Source organism: Microcaecilia unicolor, chromosome 10 (assembly GCF_901765095.1).
Source record: "Microcaecilia unicolor chromosome 10, aMicUni1.1, whole genome shotgun sequence".
NCBI classification, from domain to species: domain Eukaryota; kingdom Metazoa; phylum Chordata; class Amphibia; order Gymnophiona; family Siphonopidae; genus Microcaecilia; species Microcaecilia unicolor.
The window spans coordinates 85637996-85654762 of NC_044040.1; the positions used below are offsets into that span (position 1 = coordinate 85637996).

The 16767-nt window shown below is 39.5% G+C and overlaps 1 protein-coding gene across 2 annotated transcripts in view; it reads right to left on the reverse strand.

The window, feature by feature from the left end:
* Positions 1-16767, reverse strand: part of XPOT (exportin for tRNA) — a 645960-nt gene that overhangs the window by 21947 nt on the left and 607246 nt on the right. For both annotated transcript variants that reach the window (XM_030215950.1, XM_030215951.1), the window contains one exon: positions 5316-5372. In XM_030215950.1, the coding sequence (XP_030071810.1) occupies positions 5316-5372 (57 nt within the window). The remainder of the gene's footprint in view (positions 1-5315; positions 5373-16767) is intronic.

Sequence of the window (16767 nt, forward strand, 5' to 3'; positions counted from 1 at the left end):
ATTGCCTGTCAGCCTTGCTCACACTGCTTTATAATGTTTTCACACTATTTATTATAATTTGATTATATGTTTTTAATATATGTAATTTGCTGGGATATTTTGTACGTTTATATCATTTTATCTTGATTTATATTGTGCAAATGTTCTTATGATTTGATTTAGGTTTGCTTAACAGTCGCTGCCCCTGCAGCAGCTGCCATAGGCGAAACATTGCCACACTAGGCTATAAAAGTTCATTCTTCATGTTGTCTGATCCATTGTTTTCTTCTGCTCCTATTAGAATCTTTCCAGTACAGTACCTTATTGCAGCTGTCATAAAACAGAGTTAAATCAAAATCTCTATACCACTTTTATCTAAGATCAGGACAGTCCTCCTGAAGTGCTTCAGTGCTACTATAAGTGCATGCTGCTGCTGCTCCATGTGATCTATAATTAGAGATATTTAGGAAACTATTTGATGGAAAGAGTACGAGTTGATTATCAAGAAAAGTTTTGTTTAAACTCTGTAATTTTTCGATACTGCCAGAAACATTCATCAGATTAAATTCAGCAGGTTTCTCAGAGGTTAAATAAGAGTCACTGTAATAAAAGACGCTGATTAAGGTAACTTCACAGAACCAATTCTTCTAGAAAAAACTTGATCCATTAAGTTTAATGATATTATTCCATAAAAGGAGCATCTTTGTCAATATGTTGTCTTACCTCATAAATATAAACTTACTGCCCAAACATTCCAATTATTATTAATAAAAACCAGATTAGTAATTTTGGAACTCTTTCCCCCTTGCCACTTAAAAGAAAATATGATAAAAATCTCAAGTACAATTACATAAGACTGCCTTATAAAGAAAGTAAGCATAGAAGTTACATCATCCCAATTAAAAAAAAAAAAAAAGGAAGTAAAAATAAAAAAGAAATAACACTAACAGAAATATCTATGCCATGTTAGTCCAGAATTTAGAGGGGACAAAGATCCAGAAAAAAAGAAAGATTACAATATGGAGAAAAATAACATATGAAATAACTTATCCTAAATCCTTCTCAGGAGCCTCTCATGAGGAACTTTATCAAAAGCTTTATGAAAATGTAGATACACTACATCAACAGGCTCATCTTCTTCCATATGTTTATTCAAAGAAATGAAGGAAATTGGTGAGGCTGGACTTCCTCTTAGCTGAACCATTCTGACTCTGTCTCATTAAACCATGTTTGTCTACATGTTCTGTAATTTTATTCTTTATAATAGTTTCCACTGTTTTGCCTGGCACTGTTTATAGAATTAACGCTTAAGCAGAGAGGTCACACAAAAATTTAGGTGTCGCTATTTGCACAAATGAAAAAATATGGAAAATGCCCGCATCTAAATTTATGCACGGAGCACCGTTATTCCACAATTAAACACATAACTCAAAGCCATGCCCCCAATCCGCCCTGAAATGCCCATGACCTTCCCATTTCCACTCCTCCTTTTTCAGGTCGCGCGCAAATTTTAGGAGCAGATCCCGCACCTAACTTTAAATGTACAAGTCCCAATTAAATCTAATTAGTGCCAATAATTGCTTGTTACAAAGCCAATAAATGAAACTAACTGGCTCATTATTCTCTTAAATTGAGTGAGCAAATTGGGAACACACCTAAATTTGTGCACGCAATTTTTGGCGACCTTTACAGAACCAGGGAGATAATAAATACTCCAAGAGAACCAATTTCTTGGCACATGGACAGAAATAACTATCTTTGCAATTGAGTTTGCCTAGTAACATCAGGGAACACCCAAATGCTCGTCACAAAAACAAAATTTGATATTTATTTATTTATTTATTTTTATTTGTTACATTTGTATCCCACATTTTTCCACCTATTTGCAGGCTTAATGAAAGCAGGGCTTTTTTTTTGAGGAAGTATGAGTCAGCATGCTATACCAGCATCTTTTTCCCAGCTGCCTCCCTCCTTAGTGGCAGGGTAGAGGAGAGATAGAAAGAAAACAGAATGGGAGATGGGAGATAGAAAAACTGGAAATACTGGATTTGAGTATGTGTGTGTGGGGGGGGGGGGGGGGGGAGGAACAAAGAGGAGGAGGGCCAGAGACAAGAGAGAAGGAAAAGGGAAACGGGAGAGCCGGGAAAAGTGGACTGGAGTAGTAGCCTAATGGTTAGCACAGTGGCCTGAGAAACAGGGAGACTTCCTTCGATTCCCACTGCAGCTCCTTGTAACTCTGAGCAAGTCACTTAATCTTCCATTGCCCCAGGTACAAAATAAGTACTTGTATATAACACGTAAACTACTTTGATTGTAATCACAGAATTGATTATAAGAAATTTATTGTAAACACCTTTGCTTACCAGGCAGCAAGTCACTGGAAAAGACTTCCACGTGTAGTTAGAGGTCAGATAGATTATGGTAAATTTCAGAAATCATGGAATACCTGTTTATTCTGAAAACATTTGGCTTCTTGACCGAATATTGATTGATTTAAGGATTTTAATTATTTTTTATTGTGATAATCTTCTGTGTAATATCCCTGGGTATGACCAGTCTTCTTAGATTGTGAGCTACATTGAACTCAGGAGGTATGTGTGGGATACAAATGTCTTGTAATGTAATCACAGAAAGGTGGTATTTCAAATCCCATCCCCTTTTCCACAGCCATAACTGTGACCCACTGCTTTCTTGCCAGTCTCCGTTTTTCTCTCTCTCCCCCCATCCTGTTTTCCCTCCCTCTCTCCTCAACCCTGCCAGTCACTGAGCCAACATTTATTCACTCCCTCCCTCCTGTTGCTACTGCTGCTGGGCCTGCACTAGTTAAAAAACACAGAAGAGACATGTAGGACCATGGCTCTCTGCATGATGATACTACTTCCTCTGCCAGTCCCAACTGGCTCTCTGCATGCTGATACTATATCCTCTGCCAGTCCCACCTCCAAATTTCCAGGACTGGCAGAGGAAGTAGTTTTAGCACAGAGCTGCGGTCCCATGTGTCTCTACCATTTGCTTACTAGCGCAAGTCTGGCAGCAGTGGCAACGGGAGGGAGGTAGTGAAAAGATACAGCACAGTGGATGGCAGGCTAGAAGAGAGACAGAGGGAAAACAGGATGGGAAGGGAGGGAGAGAGAGAAACTGGGAATACTGGATGGAAGGGTGGGGAGGGACAAAGAGAAAGAGGCACGAGACGAGAGGAGGAAAAGGGAAGAGACAGGGAAAGGTTGCACAAGGATGAAAACAAGTGGATGGGAAGGAAAGAGAGAGGGAAATGATGCATATGAAAGGAGGGGAAGGGAGGAGAAAAAGAGGGAAATGCTGTACATGGATAGAAGGAAAGGGAAGGTAAGACAGGGGAAATGTTGTAGAGGGATGGGGGGAAGAGAGAGGTGACGGACCCTGGAAGGGAAGAGCTGGGGAAACCAGATAGATTTGAGATGGAGGCAGAAAAATGGAAGAAACCTGAATGTGAAAAGTCAGTGTAAAAGATGGATGTAGGGCAGAAAATGAAGAAGAGAGAAAACAAAAGGCAAATGGACAAGAGGCCCTGGAAACAGACAGGGGAAAGCAGAACCAGACACTGGGACCAACATGAGTAGAAAAATAAAATCACCAGACAACAAAGGTAGAAAACAAAATTATTTTATTTTTCATTTAGTACTTGGAATATGTTAGGTTTGAGAATTTGCATCTTCTATCTTTATCTTTTGCACAGTACTGGAGGAAATGCTTCTCTTTCCACCTGTACAGTGCTGCACTGAATGCAGAGACTAGCTTCTTGGTGTTTCAGGTTAATGTTTACCTACATTAGCAAAACATGAACTAAAAACGATAGTGGCGATAGACAGGCTGTAGCATCATATAAATTAAAAGTACAAAGTGAGTAGAAATATATTGTCCGGGGGGGGGGGGGGGGGGGGGGGGGGCAGATGCGGACATAACGGCAGTCAATCCCCTGTATTTTAAGAGGATCTATTTGGGTTTTGTATGTATGACCAAGGCTAGGTATTGAGTAGAGATCTGTATTAATCGGGCTGGTTTAGTTTTCCCAACAGATGCATTAATGCTCTAGGGCTCAATGCAATATTTATGGTGCTGCCTTTTCCTTAGTAGATCTTTTTATGAGTTTTGGAAGTTGATCCATTCTACAGGTCTTGAGTGACACTTGTAGGGTTCTGTATTACTTCACAAGATGCCTGCTGCTGGAGAAGATTTATGTTGCTGTTATTAAGATGAAATCAGAATAAAGTATTTATTTTGTATAGTGAGTTCTAGGGGGAAATGTCCTAGTTGTGCTCTGTAGATGCCAAATATGTGTTACTTTACACTTTGATGGTTCAATATTCAGGTCAGGGGTAATTATTTTACAGGTTATGTAATTTAACTGTAGTATCCAGCATGTGCAATGTTTTCATGCTTTGTAGTATATAGCTGAGATTCCTCGGAGGGGAGGGGGAGGGGACAAAGAAAACCTGCATATCCACTTTTTGGGGATGCAGCTGGATCATTTCCCAGAGATTCACATGTGGATGAAGGCTGAAGGAAGCCAGAGATCTGTAGTTGCCCCGATACAAGAGAGAATATCATAAAAGGGTCCTGTAGAAACCATGTCCTCGTATGGGGCATTTTGAAAACAAGTAAAATGAGAACAAGCAACAAAACGAACCCCAGCTCCACTTCAGATACATGCTGCTATCTTGCTAAGCTGCCATGGCTACCCCACCACTTCTAAGAAAATAACATTTCCTATATATAATGTATTGTATTGGCCACTGTTATCATGCTCCATTTGGGTGTGTGTATATTGGGAAACAATGTTAGGTTTAATTTCCTTAGGTTCCACTTTTATCATCCCATGACTGAAGAAGAGCATGTGTAAACCCTCTTTTGTGTAATTGTGCATCCCCTCTCTTTATTTCTTGCTTTTTAAATTATAAGCTGCCTAGACATTTATTTGATGGGTAGGAGAGTAAGTCTTTGAATACATTTCAAACTTGTATATAGAAGTTAAGAGTCCTGTCCATTGAGAAGGTTAAGTTCATCTTTTTGTTATGTACTCTATTGGGGGAGGAAAGGGATAGTTAATTTATTTTTATCTTTGGGAAAAAGAAAAGGGAAGACAAAAATCAGCTTGCTCAAATAAGGAGAAACTTGAAAATGAATGTTCAAACTTGTTTATTCTGATCTGTGCAATATGTGGCAGAAACTAGCATGTGCTGTGCTATAAGCCGAGTTGATGCTATGAGCTTCTGATTAGACAGGTGATTCATAAATGTAATAGATAAATACAAGAAAATGTTCTAACATGCATTTTGGATAAAGAAAAGAAATCTTACCTTTAAATAATTTCTAAATACTTTAGAATCAGGCTGCTGAAGTGCTTGACAGAATTCCTATTATGAAAAAAAGGGAGACAACTTTGTTAACAAAACTTAACCCTTTCTCCATGACTACCCAATGTACCCTATCACTTATTGAACCTTAATGCAATTACCACTTTGTATTTCATACCCAATGTACTCTATTACTTATTGATCCTTAATGCAATTACCACTCTGTATTTCTCATACCGGTATTGGCGATCGCCATCACGGTATTATGTAAGCCACATTGAGCCTGCAAATAGGTGGGAAAATGTGGGATACAAATGCAACAAATAATAATAATAGTTAAGTCTAGCAGATTAAATTTTACTGTTATATTTTCAAGGGGTCATTTACTAAACTTAGTGTGCATCAACACTGTTAGTACATGTTTTCTGTGCAGGTCCATTATATTCCTATAAGCTCGGTAGTAGGTAATAAGCGCTGAACGTTTGAAAAGACTCCTTTAATGTGAACATACACAGGCTAGACCCAAAACAAAGTAAATTTTTATCCAATATGTTAGATATATTAAAAGTTAAGAAGTCATTTGCTATATTTTATAAACATTTGGAAAAGAAAATTACAAGACAAGTAGCAACAGAAGTGGTTCCAACATTGTCATGAAGGGAAGCTGGAAATTGCATTCAAACTTGGGAAAAGGTAAACAAATCGGCGGGAAAATGTAGGATACAATGTAATAAATAAACTTAGGGTTGAATAGGTAATTTAATTGCCCTTTTTGTTAAATTACTCTAAATATTTAGCAAAGTCAGTTTAGACAACAGTAAAGCCTTTTAAGTCTGTTAGAGTTTTATATAACTAGTGTTTTAGAGTCTAGTTTAGTATTTTAGGTTGCATTTTAGAGCTTGGCATAATATCAGTTTAGAGAACAGATACAGTTGAGAGAAGCCTCTATTTAATGTTTTTCACTGGTTTAGAGTACATCTTAGTCACTGAAAGAAAATAGGACTCTCATAATAAAAAACCTGTTTGAAATTATTTGCTAGAGAAAGTAACCTTACAGAGAACATTTTGCAAGGGTCTTCCTGTTAGGAAGAAAGAAAGAAACTGATATACTGTTCAGTTACCTTTCAATAAACAACAGTGACTGGCTAAAGAGAAAAGCTGAAAGGGAAGACAGCAGTGTGAATCATCAAGGAGGTGTAAGCTAACATCACACAGCTACATAAAGTTAACCAGAAACCAGCTGCTCCTTAGTCCTGAAGAGTTGCTGAGAGAGTAAACCTTCACTGGTATCTTACCTGCTGGAAATTGCATTCAAACTTGGGAAGAAGGTAAACTTGGGGTTGAATAGATAATTTCATTGTCTTTTTTGTTAAATTATTCTACTTATTTAGCAAAGTCAATTTAGACAATAGTATAGCATTTTAAATCTCTGTTAGGATTTTATATAAATAGGAGGTAGACATTGTAAATTGAAGTAGAGTTTTTTTTTTGGGGGGGGGGGGGGGCTTTTTTTTTTTTTTTTGCAACAAGTGCTGTGCCTGATTTATTTATTTTATGAACAGGTTTATTTAAATTCTAATTTTATATTGCTGGGAAAACTGTTGCTTTATTTTTTCTTCTTATCTTAGTAGAGAAGATTTAGTTTAATTTTCTCTTCAAGGAGCTTTTTTGCTTCCTTGCCCCAGGATTTCTTTTTTACCTCCATTTCAAAAGGCAAGGTGACATCAATAATCTGTTTTGAAGTCCCTACATTTCTGAGGCTTAGACCTTACACAACAAAAGACAGCTACTACTTTTAGCCTACAGGGCTAAAACCTAAAAATGATCAATGAACTAACCAGCTTCCGCAAACTACTGAAGACCTATCTTTTCAACAAGACATACCACAAAGATCAAAACATGTGAAACCCCACATGTATCCAGAACTGTCTTATAATGCTTTATCGCTATTTCACTATTATGCTTTATCATTATCATGTAACCAAAAATCCTTCTGTAATACCAATTGTTTATTCTCTTCTCATTTCCACTATTCATGATGTATTGTAAGCCACATTGAGCCTGCAAAGAGGTGGGAAAATGTGGGATACAAATGCAATAAATAAATAGTTAAGGACTTTGGAAGGGATTTTTCTGTTTTCTTTGTATAGGTGCAAATACTTCTGCAACTGCAGTATGGATGGGAAATATCATGTCACCAAAGCTGTTGCCCCAGTTACAGCTTCTGCCTCTGTGAAGACAAGAAAATGTGAACCCAGGAGAGGAGCTGGTTCCATGTGCAAGATGTCTGCTTGAATCTCTCATGAAAGAAATGAGAGAGGAGGTGGCGAGGTTGAGAAGCATCTATAAAAATGAGAAATACATCAATGAAATGCTTCATAAAGCATCAAAGATTTCCAGCAGTGGGGGAGAAGCAACAGTGCTGAAAGAGGACAACTGGAGACCCTGCAGGATTGATAGCATGACTTCACCTGCCCTCAAACTGAAATATGGTTTTAGATCTTGAGGTTGTGATGGAAGAGGCTGATTTGGATTTAGTGACGATCACAGAGACATGGTTCACAGAGAACAATGATTGGGATATAGTTATACCGGGCTATAATATATAGGCCTCCTTCACAGACAGAAGGCATGGACAGAGATTTAATTGAAGACATTCAGGGGAGAGTGAGACTGAGAAGCCTTCAAGCTGTTGGGCAGGGCAGGGGGGATTTCCTGACAGTGTGACATTTGCTCCACCTCTTCTTGCTGGTATATCTTCTGGGTGCACCAAGGTTTGAGTGGGAGTGTGTGTGAGACCAAGGAGCCTGCAAGCCACAGGGCAGGGCAGAGCAGAGCAAAAGAGATTTCCTGATAGCATGACATCACTTTTTTCACCTCTTCTTCCTGACATCTTCCGGGTGTGCGGCCATTGGGTGGATTTTTCTTGCCTTGAAACCCAAAGTTTGGGCTTTGGAGCAACTTTTATCTTTCTCTTGTCGGTATGTTTTACTCCATCAGGGTAAAAAACATATATTTTTTGATCCCTATCATCTGGAAAGATTTTTATTACATCAAACTCAAGATTGAGGGAATTAGATTGGGGTGTTTAATGAATAGGCTGAGATTTGAGGTTAATTTAGCTACCTCTATATTTGTTATTAAAATAGTAAAAGGTAGTTAAATTAACCTCAAATCTCAGCCTATTCATTAAACAGCCCAATCTAATTCCCTCAATCTTTGAGTTTGATTAATTCTTTCTTATTGTTTCAAAAACCATCAAAAGTTTATCTGTTTAAAAATTTTTTGCTTTAGAGATAATTTTGTCTGGTATCTGTTTCTCTTCATCATTGTGTAATAGTTAATACTTCTGTTATCCACTTTGAATCTATGATTGGGAGCTGGCGGACTACAAGCACGGTTACCATTACATGTGGACTTTGGACAATGGTGATATTATTTTTTTTCTAATCTTTCTATGTGCACTTGGTACTTGTTTTTTCTTTTGTGTTTTCTTTGTATAATGCATTTTGGAAATTATTAATTAAAAAAAGAAGAAATTAAAAATATAGCTGTGAAAGGGAAGTACTACTAATAGGTGATTTTAATATGCCAGATGGTGATTGGGATATCCCTATTGTAGGGTCTTTTAGAAGCAGGGAGATCCTGGATTATGAACAGGGGAAACTATTCCAGCAGTTAGTAATGGAACCCACGTGGGACGCAGCCATACTAAACTTAGTTCTTACTAATGGGGAGAGTGTTTCTGATGGTATAGTAAGTGATCATTTGGCATCAAGTATCACCAGATGGTGTGGTTTAATATTAAGATAGGTGTGGAGAGGGTTCATTCAAAAATGAAGGTTCTAGACTTAAAAAAACTAACTAGTCAGATGGGAAATTACCTCAAGGAATTGTTGTCTGGATGGGAACATCTGGAAGAAGCTGGAAGCAGTGGGCAAAACTGAAAGGAGCTATTATAAGGGTAACAAATCTTTTTGTAAGGAAAGTAAATAAAAGTAAGAGGAAAAAGAGGACGCTTTGGTTCTCAAAAGTAGTAGCTGAAAAGGTAAGGAAAAAGAGGTTAGATTCTATAAACTATAAGAGATCGCAGAAAGAAGAAAACAGGCAACAATATCTGGAAAAGCTAAAAGAAACTGGTAGAGTAGCAGGAAAGCAAAGATGTAAAGGGAAAAAACCCAGCCAATATGGTAAAATGGGGGACAAGACATTTTTTTTAGTTATGTTAGTGACAGGAGGAAATGCAAAAATGGCATTGTGAGATTCGAAGGTGAAGGGGAGGAATATTTCTGTTCTGTGTTCACAGCTGCAGGGACGGGAGCAGGACTGCAGAAGATGAACACAAATAGGAACAGAGGAGTGGTAGTCCCTAAACAATTTTCAGAGGACTGTGTTCATGAGGAGCTGGTTAATGGTGGACAAAGCGATGGGACCGGATGGCATATATCCAAGCGTACTAAAGGAACTTAGGGAAATTCTAGCGGCTCCACTGGCTGGCCTTTTCAATGCTTCTCTAGAGTCGGGAGTGGTCTCAGAGGACTGGAGATGAGCAGATGTGGTCACTGTCCACAGAAGTGGAAGGAAGAGGTTGGGAACTACAAGCTGTAAGTCTGACTTCTGTGGTAAGTAATTAATAGAAACACTTTTAAAACAGAGAATAGTAAAGTTTTTGGACTCCAATGGATTACAGGACCCAAGGCAACATGGGTTCACTAGAGGCAGGTCTTGTCAGAATAATTGGATTAATTTATTTGACTGGGAGACCAGATAATTGAATCGAGGAAGAGTACTAGATGTGGTGTATTTAGATTTTATAAAAACCTTGGACATGGTTCCGCATAGACAACTAATAAATAAACTGAGTGCCTTCGGTATGGGCCCTAAAGTGACTGGGTTAGGAATTAGTTGAGTGGAAGGCGACAAAGGTTAGTGATAAATGGAGCTCATTCTGAGGAAAAAGATGTTACCAGTGGTGTGCCATAAGGTTTGGTTCTTGGGACAGTTCTTTTTAACATTTTTGTAAGTGATATTGCTGAAGGGCTGTCTGGTAAGGTTTGCCTCGTTGGTAGATGATATCTAAATCTGCAATAGGGTAGACATCCCTGATGTGTGGCTAACATGAGAAAGGACTTAGCGAAGCTAGAGGAATGGTCTGGAATTTGGCAGCTTAGATTTAATACTAAAAAAATGCAGGGTCATGCATTTTGTGCTGCAAAAATCTGAGGGAATGGTACAGTTTAGGGGGTGAAGAACATCTGTGCACAAAAGAGGAGCAGGACTTGGGTGTGATCACATGTGATGATCTTAAGGTGGCTAAACAGGTAGGAAAAGCGATGGTGAAAGCTAGAAGGATGCTTGAGTGTATAGGGAGAGGAATGGCCAGTGTTCAATTATTAGAATACTGTGTTCAATTCTGGAGACTGCACTTTCAAAAAGATATAAACAAGATAGAGTCGGTCCAGAGGGCAGCTACTAAAATAGTCAGTGGTCGTCGTCATAAAGCGTATGGGAACAAATATCTCAATATGTATACTTTTGAAAGAAAGGCAGGAGAGGGGAGATAGGTTAGAGACATTTAAAAACTTATGCAGCACAAGGAGGCGAGTCTCTTTCAATTGAAAGGAAGCTCTGAAGCGAGGAGGCATAGGATGAAGATGAAAGGGGATAGACTCAGAAGTAACCTGAAGAAATACTTCTTCATGGAAAGGGTGGTGAATTCGTGGAATGGCTTCCAGGTGCAAGTGGTGAAGACAAAACCAGTATCTGAATTAAAGAAAGCTCGAGACAAGTTCCCAGGATCTCTAAGGAAGTGACAGGGAGAATAGATGGCATGGATGGGCAGACTAGATAGGCCATATGGTCTTTATCTGCCTACATTTTACTCTGTTTCTATAAAGAACGTATTTCTTCTTAGATACATTATATTTTACTGAATTAGACTGAGATTTTGTTGTCAAAAAGATTTATTCTTCGAGACACCAGGACAGAGAAATCTATACTTATTTGTGATATCATCTGATGGAGTCCTGCATGAAAACTTTCCCCAGCACTTTTACAGAATTAAGAACATTCTGTACTTCCTGCCTGCTGCTATCACATGGGACCACCTCAGTCCTTAGTTTTCCTTGCAACTCAGTGGAGCCGAGTGGAGTTTTCCTTGGAGCTTTAGTGTTGTGGCTGTCTCAGAATTACTTTTTTCTCTTAAATTGGTTTTTGTATGTATGTCCTGCTGTTGTCATGCATTTTTTTTTCTTGTTATGGGTATTGGCATCCAAAGACTCACCTGAGTGCCTCAGACCTGTCTGACATGAAGAAAAACTTGCTGACATTTTGTGTTATGTAGCTTCTTTATGTTAGATTTTACCAGCCATTTTCTAAGTTTTCTTTCTTTTTTCTTGTCTGCTTGATTCAGGCCCAGTAGGCCTTGAGCTAATGTCCAGGTTATTTTTGTCAACATCAAATCTTTTGAATTCACTGAGGCTATTTTTCCAGATGACATGTCCAAGAAGAACTTCAGCACCTTCAAAAGGTGTTCCCAGTGCAACAGGACCATATCCATTAGGGATATTTATTGTTGGTGCCTGCAATGCCTGGGATCTGACTACGATCCCTCTTATTACAGAAGTACATAAGCACCGCCACACTGGGAAAAGATCAAGGGTCCATCAAGCCCAGCATCCTGTCTCTGACAGCAGCCAATCCAGGCTTCAAGAACCCGGCAACCACCCACCCAAAAAAAAAAAAAAAATTAATAATGTTCAATGGACTTTTCCCTCAGGAATCTGTCCAAACCCCCTTTAAATTCCGTAAGGCCAGCTGCTGTCACTACATTCTCCGGCAACGAGTTCCAGAGTCTAACTACACGCTGAGTAAAGAAAAACTTTCTCCTATTTGTTTTAAATCTACCATATTCTAGCTTCATCTTGTGTCCCCTGGTTTTGTTGTTGTTTGAAAGTGTAAACAAACGCTTCACATCTGTCCGCTCTACTCCGCTCATTATCTTGTAGACTTCTATCATATCACCCCTCAGCCGCCTTTTCTCCAAGCTGAAGAGCCCTAACCTTCTCAGCCTTTCCTCATAGGGAAGTCGTTCCATTCCTTTTATCATTTTCGTCGCCCTTCTCTGCACCTTTTCTAATACCTTTATATCTTTTTTGAGATGCGGCGACCAGAATTGGACACAATACTCTAGGTGCGGTCGCATCATGGAGCGATACAATGGCATTATAACATCCTCGTGTTTATTTCCCATCCCTTTCCTAATAATACTCAACATTCTGTGTGCATTCTTAGCCACCGCAGCACTCTGCGCAGACATTTTTAACGTCTTATCCACGATGACTCCCAGATCCCTTTCTAGGTCCATAACTCCTAACGCGGAACCTTGCATGACATAGCTGTAATTCGGGTTCCTCTTACCCACATACATCACTTTGCACTTGTCAACACTGAACTTCATCTGCCACTTGGTCCTCCTGTAATCTTTCACACTCCTCCTGCGACTTGATGACCCTGAATAATTTTGTGTCATCTGCGAATTTAATTACCTCACTAGTTACTCCCATCTCTAGGTCATTTATAAATATGTTAAAAAGCAGCGGTCCCAACACAGACCCCTGCGGGACCCCACTAACTACCCTTCTCCACTGAGAATACTGATCATTCAACTCTACTCTTTGCTTCCTATCTTTCAACCAGCTCTTAATCAAAAGTAATACCCTACCTCCGATCCCATGACTACAGTTTCCTCAGGAGTCTTTCATGAGGCACTTTGTCAAACGCCTTTTGAAAATCCAGATACACAATATCCACCGGCTCTCCATTGTCCACATGTTTGTTCACCCCCTCAAAAAAATGCAGTAGATTGGTGAGGCAAGACTTCCCTTCACTAAATCCGTGCTGACTTTGTCTCATCAGCCCATGTTTTTGTACGTGCTCTGTAATTTTATTCTTGATAATAGCCTCTACCATTTTGCCCGGTACCAACGTCAGACTCACTGGATGTCAAAGAGAGAAGTGTGGAAGAGAAAAGCAACACAAAAAGCTTTTCAGCATTGATAAGAGCAGTTCATCAATGTAAGCATCAGAAGCATTGGTCTCCACAGGTCTCAGAACTATATCAGGCACTGGGGATACATCAGCATTGAGAGTATTGAGCATCAAAAGAAGATTGTGAAAAACTGCAAGAAGACCTTACGAAACTGGGCATCCAACTGATAAATGAAATTTAATGTGAACAAGTGCAAAGTAATGCACATAGGGAAGAACAACCCAAACTATAGCTACAGGAAGCAGCATTTTACATTAAGAATCACCACCCAGGAAAAGGATCTAGTTATCCTCACTGATATGTCGATGTATCCCCAGAGCCTGATGTAGTTCTGAGACCTGTGGAGACCAATGTTTCTAATGCTTACATCATAGGTGGTCGGTGGCCCAACTATTTGGGGAGGCTAAAGGGGGCGGAGTTAGGGGTGGGGCCAGGGTGGAGCTTAAATCCATAATTGTCTGATAACACACAGAAAAAATAAAAATAAAAATAAATGTCACAGTTAATACCTTTTATTAAATTTAAATATTAGATACATATCATATGTCAAAGAATAAAGTGATTGCTCAAAGCATATACTAACCATAATCGCTCAACTGCAAAACACTATGCACATCTTTGTGCAAAAACACACTCAGAACTTTACTGTGCCAAAAATATTACACTGGGCAGAACCTAATACACCATTAGGGGCTTATAGCCCATTTAGTTATGTTTAAACAAAAGAGATCTGCATTAAAAAAAATATTTATTTTTATTTTGACCTATAAAACCACTTGTCCCTGAAACATGCCTAAAAACAGAATAATCCAGTTGTGTATCTAAAATGCAAATTCCTACAAATGAGATGACATTAAAATGTGATTCCATGTGCCCCAATGAAAGGTGAGTTTAATTCTACTTCCATTTAATTTCAATATACAGTATTTTATCATCTTTATAACACCAGCTTCCCAAGGCAGAGTACAACAACAGTTAAGATAAACTCAGATAAACTTTCAAGAAACAGAAACAGGATATATAAGCACAAACTACAGAGTTTATAATCGCTTTTTCTACCAGCTGCAATACCGTGCCTATTAACAGAAACAGCTTTAGCCTTGTTACGATGAACAATCAAGAACAACCTGGATGCAGCAGCTCAAAAGTTTGTTTGTTTTGTTTGGGCTGAAGGCAGTGAGGATGTCACGCTGGGGAAACACTTCATTAACCAAATTGGCTTCCTTGTTTACTTACTGGGCTAGAAAGGCTCACTTCCACTCATCTTGGGAGTCTTGCACCTTTCTCCCTGTTTCTTCTGCTGCCTGCTGTCTCCCCGTCGTCATTTTTACTGCCTTGAAGAGTTCTCCCTCAGCACCGGCAATTCAGACTCAGCCTTCTGCCAGCATCGGGGCTTCTCCTCAGGGGCGTCCTGGACTCTAACCTAACTTCCTCTTTTCTGCAGAGCTGGGAGGGAGTGAGACACGCCTGAAGAGAAAGCCCCGATGCTGGCAGAAGGCTGACTCTGAATCGCAGGTGCCGAGGCAGAACTCTTCAGGGCAGTAAAAATGACGACAGAGACGGCGGGCAGCAGAAGAAACACAAGATGGTCAGGGTTGGGCTGGGGAGGCTTAGCCTCCCCAAGCCTCTTATATGGGGCGCCTATGGCTTACATTGATTGACTGGTCTTATCAATGCCAAAAAGCAGCCAAGAAAGCAAACAGGAATTATTAGGGAAGGAATGGGGAATAAAACAGAGAATAATATAATGTCTCTATATCACCTCACCTCGAATATTGTGTGCAATTCTGGTCGCCACATCTCAAAAAAAGATATAGCTGAATTAGAAAACGTAGAGATGGGCTAATAAAATGAAGAAAGGGATAAAATGACTTGGCTCTTCAGCTTTGGAAAGAGATAGATGAAGGGAGATATGATAGAGGTCTAAAAAAATCATTGGTGGAGTGGAATGGGTAGATGTGAATGCTTGTTTACGCTTTCCAAAAGTGCAAGAACTAGGACGAATGTAATGAAGTTACTAAGTAGTACATTTAAAACAAACAAATTAAATAAAATATTTCTTTACTCAACATCTAATTAAGCTTTCAAAATCATTGCCAAGGTGGTAAAATCAGTTAGCGTAGCAAAATTTTAAAAAGGTTTGGACAAGTTCCTGGAAGAAAAGTCCACAGACCCTTATACAGGTGGACTTGAGAACATCCGCTGCTTATTCCTGGGATAAGGAGCAGGGAATATATTACTCTTTTGGGATCCTGGCAGGTACCTGTGACCTGGATTGGCCACTATTGGAAATCAGGATGTTGGGCTTGATGAACCTTCAGTCTGTCCCAGTACAGCAATGCTTATGAACTTATGCACTCATTCACTTTCTAAGCTATGATCATTTTAACAGCCTCTAATCCATTCACTTCAACAGTTAAAGGGGCAACAATGTAGTAAGTGTATGATAAGGACAGTATCCCTTCCATATTTACCTTTATCAATATATCTAAATCGTTTTAATCGGTATATCCAAATATTTAATTTACAAGTCTGCACACTAGACAGGTCAACAATTCATGCTTCTTCCATAGGCTATGCAAGTGAAGAATTTTTGCCTTGTCCAGTTATCCTTGAATCCTTACACTGCAACAAAACATATTTTAATGTGTATTATCACAACTTGATTATTGCACTGTTCTATTTTTGGGTCTCCCAAAGAAAGTTTTAACAAAGCTTCAGTTGTTCCAAAATTGGTTGCAATGGTATATTATGCAAACAAATTTCAGTTAGTTTCTCCTCTACTTCAATCCATGCACTGGCTGACAATCATAACACAAATTGAATATAAGTTACTGTGCTTTTATCTACTATAATAAAACGCACCCTCAATATTCTGAAGTCACTCCAGTCCGTGAAGGGTTCGACAGTTCGTGGTGGTGAAGCCATCCCACTCACCATGTCTCTCTGCCCCGCCCTCGTGTCAAACGTAATGACGTCGAGGACGGAAAAATGACAGTGAAAGGATCGCTGAACGACCGGAATCCAACTCACCATGTCTCTCTGGCCTGCCCTCGCGTCAAACATGATGACATCGAAGGTGGACCAATGACAGTTAAGGGATCACAGAACGCACTGAACGCAGAACCCAGGCAAAGGAACGACACCGTAAGACGCATGACGGACCGATCAGACTACTGAACCGTTGCCAGGCAACGGTAAGACACGTAAGACGCATGACAAACCAATCAGACGAAACTATATGGCAAGAAGGTTGGAGCATTCAAAAGCAGAAGGGGTCATTATCTGTGCAGCACGGAGCAGAGGACCACTGCAGAAACAAGAGAAGAACAATCCTGCTGTGGGGGGGGGGGGGGGGGGGACGGGACCTACTGTAGCTAGACGGATTTAAACTGCCTACTGCAT